The 14,795-nt window shown below is 43.9% G+C and overlaps 1 protein-coding gene across 1 annotated transcript in view; it reads left to right on the top strand.

The window, feature by feature from the left end:
• LOC120026870 (forkhead box protein O6-like) overlaps nucleotides 1-8,435 on the top strand; it is a 53,640-nt gene extending 45,205 nt beyond the window's left edge. Inside the window, exon 2 of the mRNA XM_038971589.1 lies at nucleotides 6,585-8,435. Within this exon, the coding sequence (XP_038827517.1) occupies nucleotides 6,585-8,435 (1,851 nt within the window). The remainder of the gene's footprint in view (nucleotides 1-6,584) is intronic.
• The last annotated feature ends 6,360 nt before the right edge of the window (nucleotides 8,436-14,795 follow it).

The raw sequence follows: 14,795 nt of genomic DNA, 5'->3' as shown, positions 1-14,795 counted from the left end.
AAAACTTTTTTTGATATACTCAAAGGACCATTATTAGCTTGTTTTAACCACTCCTATATAAATGGTAGATTATCAGACACGCAACAAGAAGGTCTGATATCGTTATTACTGAAACAGGACCCAAGTGGTATATATAAAGATCCAGTCCAATTAAAAAATTGGAGACCTCTTACACTTCAGTGTTGTGATGCAAAAATCCTAGCAAAATGCTTGGCGCATAGAATAAAAAAAGTTTTGTCAGATATTATTCATCCTAATCAGACAGGTTTTTTACATGGACGATACATTGGAGATAATATAAGGCAAGTACTGGAAACAATAGAACACTATGAAATATCGGGGACACCAGGTCTGGTTTTCATAGCTGATTTTGAAAAGGCTTTTGATAAAGTACGACTGGAGTTTATATATAAATGCCTAGAATATTTCAATTTTGGGGAATCTCTTATAAAATGGGTTAAAATTATGTATAGTAACCCTAGGTGTAAAATAGTAAATAATGGCTACATCTCAGAAAGTTTTAAACTATCTAGAGGAGTAAAACAAGGTTGTCCACTATCGGCATATCTATTTATTATTGCCATCGAAATGTTAGCTGTTAAAATTAGATCAAACATTAATATTAATGGATTAGAAATCCGTGGCTTAAAAACTAAGGTGTCATTGTACGCTGATGATTCATGTTTTCTTTTAAAACCACAACTAGAGTCTCTCCACGGCCTCATAGAGGATCTAGATACCTTTGCTATCCTCTCTGGATTAAAACCAAATTATGATAAATGTACCATATTACGTATTGGATCACTAAAAAATACACATTTTATATTGCCATGTAGTTTACCAATTAAATGGTCTGACGGAGATGTGGACATACTCGGTATAAAAATCCCAAAAGAAAGAAATGATCTCACTCCAATAAATTTTTATAGAAAGTTAGCAAAAATAGATAAGATCTTGCTACCATGGAAAGGAAAATACTTGTCTATTTGTGGAAAAATCACCCTGATTAACTCTTTAGTCATATCACAGTTTACCTATTTGCTTATGGTTTTGCCTACACCTAGTGACCTGCTTTTTAAATTATATGAACAAAAAATATTCCATTTTATTTGGAACGGCAAGCCAGATAAAATTAAAAGGGCCTATTTATATAACGAATATGAATTCGGAGGGCAGAAATTATTAAATATTAAAGCATTAGACCTCTCACTAAAGGCATCAGTCATACAAAAGTTATACTTAAATCCAAACTGGTTCTCTAGTAAATTGGTACGAATGTCTCATCCTATGTTCAAGAAGGGCCTTTTTCCCTTTATTCAGATTACACCTGCTCACTTTCGGTTGTTTGAAAAGGAAATAATCTCCAAAATATCCTTATTTTTTAAACAAGCCTTAGAAAGTTGGTTGCAATTTCAGTTTAATCCACCTGAAAGGACGGAACAAATAGTACAACAAATATTGTGGTTAAATTCAAATATAGTAATTGATAAAAAAACTGTATTTATCGAAGAAATGTTTAAAAAAGGTATAATTTTTGTGAATGATATCATAAATAGGACTGGTGGAGTTATGTCACACATGCAGCTAACACAGACATATGGAAATGTCTGCTCTACCCAAAATTACAACCAATTAATTGCAGCATTACCACAAAAATGGAAGAGGCAAGTAGAAGGGGAAAAAAGTAAGGAACTTGTATGTCGGCCCTGTATTAAAGAACATAAATGGTTAAAGAAAAGTGTGATAAATAAAAACATATACCAATTTCATTTAAGGACCAAAAAACTGACAGCTGTGCCATATAAATTGCAAAATAGTTGGGAAGAGATTTTCGATGTACCCATTCCATGGCACATGGTTTATGAATTGATACGCAAAACAACGCCGGATTCAAAACTTCGAATTTTTCAATTTAAATTACTGTACAAAATTCTTGCAACTAATAGAATGTTATATATATGGGGTATACAATCTTCCCAGCTCTGCAGATTCTGTTGTGAGGAGGCAGAGTCATTAGATCATTTATTTTGGTATTGTCCATATGTAGCTCGTTTTTGGTCACAGGTCCAGGAATGGCTGAAGAATTGCAACATTTGCCTAGAACTAACGCTACAGATAGCAATACTGGGGGATTTGAAAAGCCATAGTCAATCAATCAATAATATAATAATTATTTTAGCAAAAATGTTTATTTTTAATTTACAATCTGTAGAAGCTATGAGAATAGGAAGGTTCAAATCTTTTGTGAAGCATCACAGCACAGTTGAAAAATATATGGCAAATAAAAATCCGAAATGGATGATGTTGGAAGATAGATGGGAAGGGTTGAGTGGAACTGAAGGGTGGGACTAATAACAAGATAAACAATGTAGGGCATACGGGATCTGTGAAATGTGTATAGGTGCGGAGCTTTTGTGAAATAGCACAGTTACAAGTGGAAATAAAATTGGATGGACAACAGAAATAGAGGAAGGACTAAGAACAAACAAGAGAGAACTATTATAAAGTAGTCTGTGTCTGTAAAATAGGTATAAGATGTATAAATTGAAGGTAAAAGCAGAAGTGTTTATTAGTTTACTCCAATTGGGGGAGCGGTGGTAGGGTTGCGGGGAATAATAATAAAGGTATATTCTTTAAAAAAGTATGTATGTCTATATAGGTATGTGTATGTATATATGTATATATGTATGCATGCGTGTATGGATATATATATTTACCCAAAAAAATATGGGGGATTGGAAATGATGCAGACAATTACATTGGAAGCAACATTCTTTCCGCAATATTAAGCTGATCCACCCCCCAAAAAAAATAAAAAAAAATAAAAAAATAAAATAAAAAAAAAAATAATAAAAAAAAAAGGATTAAAAAAAAAAAAAAAAAAAAAGGTTTATAGAAATACAGGCATTCACCACATTACTAGAAGACAAAACAGCTCAATCAAGCCTGATGGTTTTGTAAGTATTAAAGACAAGCTTGCGTTCATTTAATTTTTAAAAAGCATGAAAAGGTGGTGTAATGGGATACCGTCTTACCGTACTGTGTAAAGAATACAATACTTGACCTTGTATGCGGTACAAATCACATGATTGTGGAAGCACCTCCTCAAAGAGAATGAATTAGACAGTTTGAGAAGTTTGAATCCTAAGCAACCTGCCTACACATACAGTTGAAGTCGGGAGTTTACATACACTTAGGTTGGAGTCATTAAAACTCATTTTTCAACCACTCCACAAATGTCTTGTTAACAAACTATAGTTTTGGCAAGTCGGTTAGGACATCGACTTTGTGCATGACACAATTCATTTTTACAACAATTGTTTACAGACAGATTATTGCACTTATAATTCATTGTATCACAATTCCAGTGGGTCAGAAGTTTACATACAATAAGTTGACGGTGTCTTTAAACAGCTTGGAAAATTCCAGAAAATGATGTCATGGCTTTAGAAGCTTCTGATAGGCTAATTGACATAATTTGAGTCAATTGGAGGTATACCTGTGGATGTATTTCAAGGCCTACCTTCAAACTCAGTGCCTCCTTGCTTGACATCATGGGAAAATCAAAAGAAATCAGCCAAGACCTCAGAAAAAAAATTGTAGACCTCCACAAGCCTGGATCATCCTTGGGAGCAATTTCCAAATGCCTGAAGGTACCATGTTCATCTGTATAAACAATAGTTCACAAGTATAAACACCATGGGACCACGCAGCCGTCCTACCGCTCAGGAAGGAGATGCGTTCTGTCTCCTAGAGATGAATGTACTTTGGTGCAAAAAGTGCAAATTATTCCCAGAACAACAGCAAAGGACCTGGTGAAGATGCTGGAGGAAACAGGTACAAAAGTATCTATATCCACAGTAAAATGAGTCCTATATCACATAACCTGAAAGGCCGCTCAGCAAGGAAGAAGCCACTTCTCCAAAACTGCCATAAAAAATCCAGACTACGGTTTGCAACTGCACATGAGGACAAAGATCGCACTTTTTGGAGAAATGTCCTCTGGTCTGATGAAACAAAAATAGAACTGTTTGGCCATAATGATCATCGTTATGTTTGGAGGAAAAAGGGGGAGACTTGCAAGCCGAAGAACAGCATCCCAACCGTGAAGCACAGGGGTGGCAGCATCATGTTGTGGGGTTCTTTGCTGCAGGAGGGACTGGTGCACTTCACAAAATAGATGGTATGATGAGGTAGGAAAATTATGTGGATATATTGAAGCAACATCTCAAGACATCAGTCAGGAAGTTAAAGCTTGGTCGCAAATGGGTCTTCCAAATGGACAGTGACCCCAAGCATACTTCCAAAGTTGTAGCAAAATGGCTTAAGAACAACAAAGTCAAGGTATTGGAGTGGCCATCACAAAGCCCTGACCTCAATCCCACAGAAAATGTATGGCAGAACTGAAAAAGCATGTGTGAGTAAGGAGGCCTACAAACCTGACTCAGTTACACCAGCTCTGTCAGGAGGAATGGGCCAATATTCACCCAACTTATTGTGGGAAGCTTGTGGAACGCTACCCGAAACATTTGACCCAAGTTCAACAATTTAAAGGCAATGCTACCAAATACTAATTGAGTGTATGCAAACTTCTGACCCACTGAGAATGTGATGAAAGAGTTAAAGCTGAAATAAATCATTCTCTCTACTATTATTCTGACATTTCACATTCTTAAAATAAAGTGGTGATCCTAACTGACCTAAGACAGGGAATTGTTACGAGGATTAAATGTCAGGAATTGTGAAAAACTGAGTTTAAATGTATTTGGCTAAGGTGTAAGTAAACTTTCGACTTCAACTGTAGTTTGAAGTGCAGTACCAGCTACTGTAGTAGGTCAAAGCTGTGTGCTGGAAAACCTTTGTAGAGTATGGGTGGAATAGGCATTGTGGCACTTCAGACCAATGCCTATTCTCACTTAAAACATTGTTTTTTTGTTTTTCATAGATTGATAGAAGAGAGGAGAAAAGATACGGACAAGTGTAGTAGGGGAAAGTTGAAAATTAGATGAGATCGAAAAAGGGATACGGAAGGAAAATGGAAGAGTATGGTAATGATAAAGGCTACTTTACTTGGCTATAGCTGAAGAACATGCTTGGCCACAGATATAGTAGAGTACTTAGCTTGACTAGCTCGGACGATCTCTATCCCTGCTAAGCTTCTCCTGCAGGCTGGTTTAGATCTCATCAGAGCCCATATTGTAAAAGTGACTCAGAGTAGGAGTACTGCTGATATCCAGGTTGGCGTCAACTTCAAATACTGCTATAGAGCTGTAGATTAGCTACATAGCAGACACTCAGACGAAACCCAGGGCTTAAGACATACAGGGCCTGTTCCAATATGCACACTATTATGCCACTTGAGTTATGAAGTGAGTAGTAAGTAGTGTGTTAGTATGCATATTAGAACACAGCCGTAGGGAAGCATCATGTTTTACTTCACATACTGTATCTCTTCCTAGTAGACCTAGCCCCCTAAATAAGGTTAACCAGAGGCAGACATAATATCCACACAGCTACAGCTATTATCACAGCCCATGTTACTGGTTATTGACTCCTCTCTCTCTCTCTCTCTCTCTCTCTCTCTCTCTCTCTCTCTCTCTCTCTCTCTCTCTCTCTCTCTCTCTCTCTCTCTCTCTCTCCCTCTCCCTCCCCGTCCATCTCCCCCTCTTTCTCTCTCGCTCTCCATCTCCCTCTCTCTTTATCATAATATCCAAACAGCTATAATCACTGCCCCTGGTACTATTTATAGGGTCATGGTTTATACAGAGGTTAAATAGACTTCACCTCTCTCTCTTGCTCTCTCTCTCTCTCTCTCTCTCTCTCTCTCTCTCTCTCTCTCTCTCTCTCTCTCTCTCTCTCTCTCTCTCTCTCTCTCTCTCTCTCTCTCTCTCTCTCTCTCTCCCCCCTTTTCTGGCACTCTTCCAGATCTTCATTCTCTCGGCCAAATTACACCCCCCTCTCCCGTCTCCCTCTCTCTCATTCAGCCTCCTGGCTAGATCTCAGGGTTTCATATTTGGAGGCCTTGCGATCGATACAGTGTGTCTGTGATTGGGTTGCCACGCGTGATTAATTTCTGTAACCTTGGTGATAGTTTGATGTGGAGTCTGGCTGAAACCCTATGTATTATGTGTGAGTGTGTGCAGACAGGAGTGAGTGTGTGCAGACAGGAAAGGAAAGAAAAGGAGAGGAAGGGAAAGGCAAGGAGATGGGTGGAGAGGATTGGAGAGGAGTCGAGAAGAGAGGAGAGTAGGGGAGAGGAGAGGAGAAGAAGGGAAAGGAGTGGAGAGGAGAAGGGAGAGAAGAGGAGAAGAGGGGAGAGGTATCGATTGGCTGTAGCTCTGAGGCGCTGAGGCGCTGCTCTGAGGCGCTTCGCCCTCCTTAGTCTCTCCTCCATCTTTCTCTTTTTATCTCTCCCTCTCTCAGGTAAAATAGTTTGGTGTTGATTTCAAATGATTGTGTGTTTAAAAAAAGTGATTATTTGACCCTAAATGTTCTCTTGGGTGTTTCTGTTTATCTCTCTTTTTCCCTCTCCCTATCTCTCCCTCTCTCTCCCTTTCTCTCCTTCCCATCTATCTCTGCTCTAGAACTCCATCCGCCACAACCTGTCCCTCCACACTCGGTTCGTCCGTGTCCAGAATGAGGGGACGGGGAAGAGTTCCTGGTGGATGCTGAACCCAGAGGGAGGGAAGATGGGGAAGGGACCCCGACGACGCGCCGCCACAATCGACTGCCCCAACGGCACCAAGTACCTGAAGAGTAAAGGACGGGCCAGGGGTAAGAGGCCTGGAGCCGGAGCTGGCAGTGGAGCTGTTGGTCGGGGCAGGCGGCAGGGTTACGGCCTGGGTCAGGGGGCTCGACCGGGGATGCATCAGGGGTCTCCGGAGCATGGTAGTCCTGCAGGGAAGGGCGGAGTAGGGGTGGGAGGAGAGGAGTACGATGCCTGGACGGATCTCCACTCCCGGACCTCCTCTTCGGCTTCGACACTTAGTGGCTGCCTTTCTCCCATCCTGGCCGAGGCTGAGCCAGATGAGCCAGAGGAGGGAGGCCTTTCCTGCTCCACCTCCCCCCGCCTCTATCCTAGCCCTACCGCAACTCGCTCCCCTGCCCTGGGCACTGGGGGGCACTGCCCTGGAACCTCCTTGGAGCTGCCCCAACTCACTGACCTGACTGGGGCTATCAGCCTGGAAGAGGGCTACCCCCACCCCCAGAACCACCCACAAACCCAGCCTCGTAATGGCTACCCCAGCCCCTACGGCACCGGCCCCAAGGGGGAAGGCTCCTACTGCGGCCCTGTCTACGGGCAGCCGTCCCTGGGCATGCTGCAGCTCCATGCCCCCATACCCATGCAGACCATTCAGGAGAACAAGCGAGCCAGCTTCCAGCGCCCCCTGAGGGCCTACTCAGAGAACAATGCCCTGCAGAGCCTGCTGACCAGAGGGCCTGGAGGTCCTCAGTACTGCAGTAAGGACATGGTCACACTGGGAGGGCAAGGAGGGGAGTCACACACGCTGCTGACCCAGGTAACTAACGGGGTTCACAGCCACAATCAGAGTCGCAGCAGCCACAATCATAGCCATAGCAACCATAATCATAATAACCATGAGCATGGACACAATTCAGGCCCACACAATGGTCACGGCTCAGTTCATGACCAGAACCCCAGCGGTCATCATCAGAATGGCCTCCACAATCATGGTCAACCCAACCTGGACTATAACCATAGCCACAAACAACACCTCAGCCCGGCCACTGACTACAACCAGAGTCACAACCACAAACTGAACACAAGCCATGACCACACTCACCAGTCCAACCAGGGTCATCTCCACGGTCACCTCCAGGGTGGACCCAGACCTCCAGCCCTCCAGGCTCTTTCTCCCAGAGTCAACACAGACATCCTGCAGCCCTACAGCCTCAAAACCCCCACCCCAACTCCTAGCCTCTATGGCCCCCTCACCCCCCACCTCCCCACCCCCAACCCCTCGTCCCTTCCCCCCAACCCCGCCTCTGTTCTCGACATACACCAGGACCCCTGCCTCCGCCTGGCCTCCGCCCCGGCACCTCACCCCCACCCTCGCCACCAGCCCTACCCCGGTACCACCTACCACCAGGGTATAACTATGACTGACTCCTGGCATGGCTACTACCACCACACCCTCCACCCCACCCAGAACTACCAGGGACACCCCCACCACAGCACTCACCACCCCAGCCGCATGGCTCCAGACCTGGAATGTAACATAGACATTCTCCCCAGCAGCCTAGACTGTGACGTGGAGTCCATCCACCTCAATGACTTCATGGACACAGAGGGGATGGGGATGGACTTCAACTTTGATGGATCCCTGTCTCAAGGAGTGGGCATGGGCATGAGCATAGCTGCTTTCGCCGGAGCGCCGCAGGGACATCACAGCCAGAACTGGGTGCCTGGGTGAAGGGGATTGGTCAGGGAAGCCTAAGGACCAATCAGGACACAGCAGAAAGGCTTTTACCCACAAGGCCGAGCTGCAGAGGTCAGAGGTTAGGGATCAGGGTCGGAGCGTACCCTTGGACTGACTGATTGACTGTGATGCTTAATGCTCCAAGACAAAATAACTGAATGTGTCTTGTCATGTTGTTTCCTGAGGATCCCTTTAACTTTACAATCTATGTTCTCTCATTCTTTCTCTCCCTCTCTGTGTTCTCGTTCTCATTCCCTCTACACTCTAGTAGTGCCACAGCACCCTCCCAGCTCTGTGCTATCCCCGTGATTCATGTCTTTCAGTTTGTCTGCTCTACTTTATCAATCATTTCTTGGCCATCCATAAGCTCTCAAGCACTTTACATCCGTCGCTTTCAAAACAGATGCAGTATAACAAAGACCAGGGGAAAGTCAGTCTCTGTTGGCTTTAGTTGAATTTATGCAAACCCCTTTATTATCCATCTCTTCTTATAAAAACGAGAGAGGCGGTATCTTACTTGAGAACAGGATCAAACAACTGCATAAATAAATGGGTTCAGCGGGTTGAGATGCGGGTGCTTTTCAGAATGTTTTGCATACTGGTTGGAAAGTAGGGAGGTCGGGTGGATGGAAGGAGGGATGGATCCAGGGTAGGAAGAGGGGGTTGGCTGCACCAGGGTCAGTGCAAATTCTCCTTATTCCTCAATGATGGAGGGATGAAAAGAGGCAGAGATGGAGGGATGGATTGAGGTTTGGGGTCAGGAGTTCTCCTTCTCCCTGGTGGTGTCACCCACCATAGATGGATGGAGGGATGGATTGAGGTTTGGGGTCAGGAGTTCTCCTTCTCCCTGGTGGTGTCACCCACCATAGATGGATGGAGGGATGGATTGAGGTTTGGGGTCAGGAGTTCTCCTTCTCCCTGGTGGTGTCACCCACCATAGAGGGATGGAGGAAAAGAGGATAAATAGAGGATAGATTGAGGATAAGAGTGGTTGGTTGTTGTGTGCCCCAGTGTGGTCCAGGAGGACAGCCATCCATCAGACAGCCTTCATCACCAACTAGTTAAATGCACGATCTTCTCTTTAATCTGTGGAGTAATGCGATGGTGATGCATCACTATTGCAAATTTAATGTGTTGCTCCCCCCTCCCATTCTCCTCCATCCGGACGCACGCACGCACGCACGCACGCACGCACGCACGCACGCACGCACGCACGCACGCACGCACGCACACAAATACACACACACACACACACACACACACACACACACACACACACACACACACACACACACACACACACACACACACACACACACACACACACACACACACACACACACACACACTCCATTCACCTCCGGACAGACTGTGTCAAGGCTGAATGTGTTTTGGCCAAAGTGATGATTAAAGTCACTGTGCACTAAATAGCGGAGGAGGGAGGGATGGGGAGGAAAGAAGAAATGATAATATTCCCTCTGTGCCTCTTCCTCTCCATTTGGTGGATTTATGTAGCTTTCCCCATAATGAAATAAGGAGTGATCAGGTCCCATCCTCCCTGCCTCCCATCATCCCTGCCTCCCATCCTCCCTGCCTCCCTGCCTGCTCTGCTTCCTGAAGAGGGTTCTCATTCAACCCCAGCCTGGCTGCTTCCTCCAGCTGACCAACCACACAACACAACAGCTTACTCAGTCTAGAATATGTCCTAAATGGCGCCCTCCTAATTTTGGACCCTATTCCCTCTACACAGCACACATTTTGAACAGAGCCTCTAACGACATCAACTCAGTCATCAGTATTCAGTAACCATTAGTTAAATCTGAAGTGGTACAATATCTCCTACTGCACTAAAACCTAAGCCTCTGGCCAAAAGTAGTGCCCTAGGTTTTCCCTAGGTTACTGTTGATGGACTTGATGTCCTCAGTCCTTTGACCTCAGTGCAGCCCCCTTTGTCCCATCCTCCATTCCACCTCTCACACTGGAGTTTAGGAGTTTAAAGCCTGACATGTTTTACACTAGTGAATTGGCACACTGATTAACACAGTCAGCAAGATAACAATTATTTGGTGCTATCTTCCCTTCACAGGCCCTTTCCTCCTCTCCTCTCTCTCTCTCTCTCTCTCTCTCTCTCTCTCTCTCTCTCTCTCTCTCTCTCTCTCTCTCTCTCTCTCTCTCTCGCTTTCTCTTTCTCTCTTTCTCTTTCTCTCTCATGTTTGCTCTCTGTCTTTCTGTCTCTTTGTCTCTCTCTCTCTCGCTCCCTCCGTCTCTCTTCTTCTATCACATCCTCTCATCCAGAGGTTAGATTGAGGGGAAACAACAATAATTAACCGGCTAAAGAGATCAATTAATTATCATTTTTATTTAATCCAAGTGGTGGTGTTTTCTCATCTCATCTTCATGGCACCAGGTCATAATTCTCTCCGTTCAGAAAGCACAAGGGAGGTTTTTTGAGTTTGAGGTTATGTGCGTCCATTTAGAGGGGAAAGAAACAGTGCTTGAACAACAAGGTCCTCCTCTAGTCTGGTCCCAGATCACATTGTGTTAAATGTACAAAGAGCACAGGAGTGGTTGGCTATAAACAAACAGATCTGGGATCAATCTAGTCCTTCCCCACTCCTCTCTTCAGATTTCTATCTGTTGCCTCGGTCTGGCTTTACTTTGCTGTTGTCTGTTTTTTTTGTGGTCGTTTTGTTCTGTGATCGTCAGTGAGGTCCTTTGTCTTGATAGGGTGCTTTTTTTTTCTCAGCATTTTTATTCTAAAGGGGAGAGAGAGAGTCCTTGAGTCTTTTCATAGCACCTGCTATGAGAGAGAGAAAGGTTGAGAGGCAGAGAAGGAGAGATATTTTTAGGGTAGAGGCTAGAAGGGAGGTAGAGGGACAAGGAGAGAACGAGGCAGAGAAAGGTAGAGAGATGGGGGAGGCTAGAAGGGAGGTAGAGGGAAGGAGAGAGAGAGGAGTAAGAGAGAGAGAGAGAGAGGCAGACTGTGAGACAGTAATATTTTCCAGCCGAGTAGCTTCCTGTGGAACTGGCCATTTGAATCATGCCAAATGTCAAGTGCTACTCTGCTGGCACCAAAACACTATGATCAGATAACCATGCTTCTGCTCTGATCAGATAACCATGCTTCTGCTCTGATCAGATAACCATGCTTCTGCTCTGATCAGATAACCATGCTTCTGTTCTGATCAGATAACCATGCTTCTGTTCTGATCAGATAACCATGCTTCTGTTCTGATCAGATAACCATGCTTCTGCTCTGATCAGATAACCATGCTTCTGTTCTGATCAGATAACCATGCTTCTGCTCTGATCAGATAACCATGCTTCTGCTCTGATCAAAGAGGAACAAAGATGGGCATCTTCACAGGGTTTTCTCTTCCTTTCATTCGTCCTTTCTTTCTTTTTGACTTGAGATGGCCTATTGTTGTAACTCGACTGTAATTTCGTATCTGGCCCCAGCGTGTACTTGCTTGTGTGTTGAGCTGTGTGTGTGTGTGTGTGAAGCACACATGATGATGTACAGAACTGATGATGGAAATCCATTGCCCTGTAATATCACTTGTCCTGGTCTCCTTCATGCCTGGTGAGGCCAAATGTCAAAAAGTTTTAAAACTCCTACTCTTTCAAGGGTTTTTCTTTATTTTTTACTATTTTCTACATTGTAGAATAATAGTGAAGACATCAAAACTATGAAATAACACATGGAATCATGTAGTAACCAAAAAAAGGTTAAACAAATCAAAATATATTTTATATTTGAGATTCTTCAAAGCCACCCTTTGCCTTGATGACAGCTTTGCACACTCTTGGCATTCTCTCAACCAGCTTCATCTGGAATGCTTTTCCCACAGTCTTGAAGGAGTTCCCACATATGCTGAGCACTTGTTGGCTTCACTCTGCGGTCCGACTCATCCCAAACCATCTCAATTTGGTTGAGGTCAGGGGATTGTTGAGGCCAGGTCATCTGATGCAGCACTTCATCACTCTCCTTCTTGGTCACGCCTGGAGGTGTGTTGGGTCATTGTCCTGTTGAAAAACAAATGATAGTCCCACTAAGCCAAAACCAGATTGGATGGCGTATCACTGTAGAATGCTGTGGTAGCCATGCTGGTTAAGTGTGCCTTGAACGGCGGTTGGAACCAAAAATCTCCAATTTGGAATCCAGACCAAAGGACACATTTTCACCAGTCTAATGTCCATTGCTCGTGTTTCTTGGCCCAAGCAAGTCTCTTCTTATTATTGGTGTCCTTTAGTAGTGGTTTCTTTGCAGCAATTCGACCATGAAGGCCTGATTCACACAGTCTCCTCTGAACAGTTGATGTTGAGATGTGTCTGTTACTTGAACTCTGTGAAGAATTTATTTGGGCTGCAATTTCTGGTAACTATAATAAACTTATCCTCTGCAGCAGAGGTAACTCTAGGTCTTCCATTCCTGTGGCGGACCTCATGTGAGCCAGTTTCATCATAGCGCTTTATGGTTTTTGTGACTGCACGTGAAGAAACTTTCAAAGTTCTTTAAATGTTCCGCATTGACTGACCTTCGTGTCTTAAAGTAATGATGGGCTGTCGTTTCTCTTTGCTTATTTGAGCTGTTCTTGCGATAATATGGACTTGGTCTTTTACCAAATAGGGCTATCTTCTGTATACCCCCCTACCTTGTCACAACACAACTGATTGGCTCAAATGCATTAAGAAGGAAAGAAATTCCACAAATTAACTTTTAACAAGGGCACATCTGTTAATTGAAATGCATTCCAGGTGACTACCTCATGAAGCTGGTTGAGAGAATGCCAAGAGTGTTCAAAGCTGTCATCAAGGCAAATGGTGGCTATTTGAAGAATCTCAAATATAAAATATATTTAGATTTGTTTAACACTTTTTTGGTTACTACATGATTCCATGTGTTATTTCATAGTTTTGATGTCTTCACTATTATTCTACAATGTAGAAAATAGTAAAAGTAAAGAAAAACACTTGAATGAGTAGGCGTTCTAAAACCTTTGACCGGTAGTGTACTGTATACACACACACACATACATACATACACCATATATACAGTTTATATTTATTGGTAGAGAAGATGGGTTCTGTGCTGTGGCCCTTTGGCCCCCCTCAGTCCCTCATCATCTTTATTATAGAGACATGATGATGCTTCTATTACAATCTCATTCTGTACATAATCTATATTGGAAAAAATTGTATTATAATTTTTTTTTGACAAGCAAAATACCAATTTCTTTTCTAAAACGATGTGTCTGATCATCTGTGACTATAAAATAATAAAACAAAAGAGAACATAGAGTTGTTTTGTGCCTGTTTATTTGTGTGTGTGTGTGTGTGTGTGTGTGTGTGTGTGTGTGTGTGTGTGTGTGTGTGTGTGTGTGTGTGTGTAAGCCTGCCTGTGTGTCTGCGTGAGTGTGTATCTGCTCATTCATTAATTTGTGCGTGGGTTTGGGTGTGTTTTTTGTGTGTGTTTGTGTGTTTGTGTTTGTGTGTGTCTGTGTATTTGTGTGTGTGTCTAGCTTCATAGATATACTGCTGTGCGTTAGATGTGCCAGCCAACCCTAGCAGTACACCCCCTGTCATTACAAGCATACTATAGCTGTAAATCTGGGCCAGATCAGGAACACATCGCAGCAGTAGAGTAGGTTTCTTGGTGTGTTTGTGGGGGAGTGAGCCAGTAGGGAGTAAGAGAAATGGAGGGATATGTGAGAGCGTGGGAGTAAAATGGCTATTAGAGGTGACTTTCAGTGGGATAAACTCTCATAACATCCATAAACACACATGCACACAAGCATATTAGCTCACATACACAATAAAAAACTGACTAAACGAGATGTGTGTGTGGTTCAAGCCAGCAGGTGTGGTGTGTGTGTGTCTATCAGCCATTAAGAGGTGTGAAAGTGCTGACGCTCAGAGAGTCAGAGAGACATATTCTTGGAGCTGAGCGATCCCCTGCAGGTCTAGTAACCTTGAGCTTCACCCCCCAGCCAGGGTGAACACTGTCAGGCAGACCAGACAGACAGTGTGTCCCCGTCGACAGCCCCGTCCACACACAGACAGTACACACACAGCCCTTCCGGAGCCCAGCAGGGGGGCCCTAGCCTCTGGCCTGACTACAACCTGCCTGAGACCCCCCAGTGTGTGAGCGTGCTATTGGCCTAACCTGTCTACTGCGTGATGAGAGAGAGAGAGAGAGAGAAAGAAGGAGAGAGAGATCAGCCTTCACTCGCTGTATTCATCTATATTTCACAGCAATTTCAATTACTGTCAGTGTAGTTGGAAAAAGAGAGAGAGGCTGATAGAAATAGACAGAAAAGGAGACATGCCTCTGTGGGCTGTCTGCCCCAGGTC

This window comes from Salvelinus namaycush, chromosome 32 (genome assembly GCF_016432855.1).
Source record: "Salvelinus namaycush isolate Seneca chromosome 32, SaNama_1.0, whole genome shotgun sequence".
Classification (NCBI taxonomy): domain Eukaryota; kingdom Metazoa; phylum Chordata; class Actinopteri; order Salmoniformes; family Salmonidae; genus Salvelinus; species Salvelinus namaycush.
Note: the sequence above shows the minus strand (reverse complement) of the source record. Positions and strands in the feature narration are given on the sequence as shown.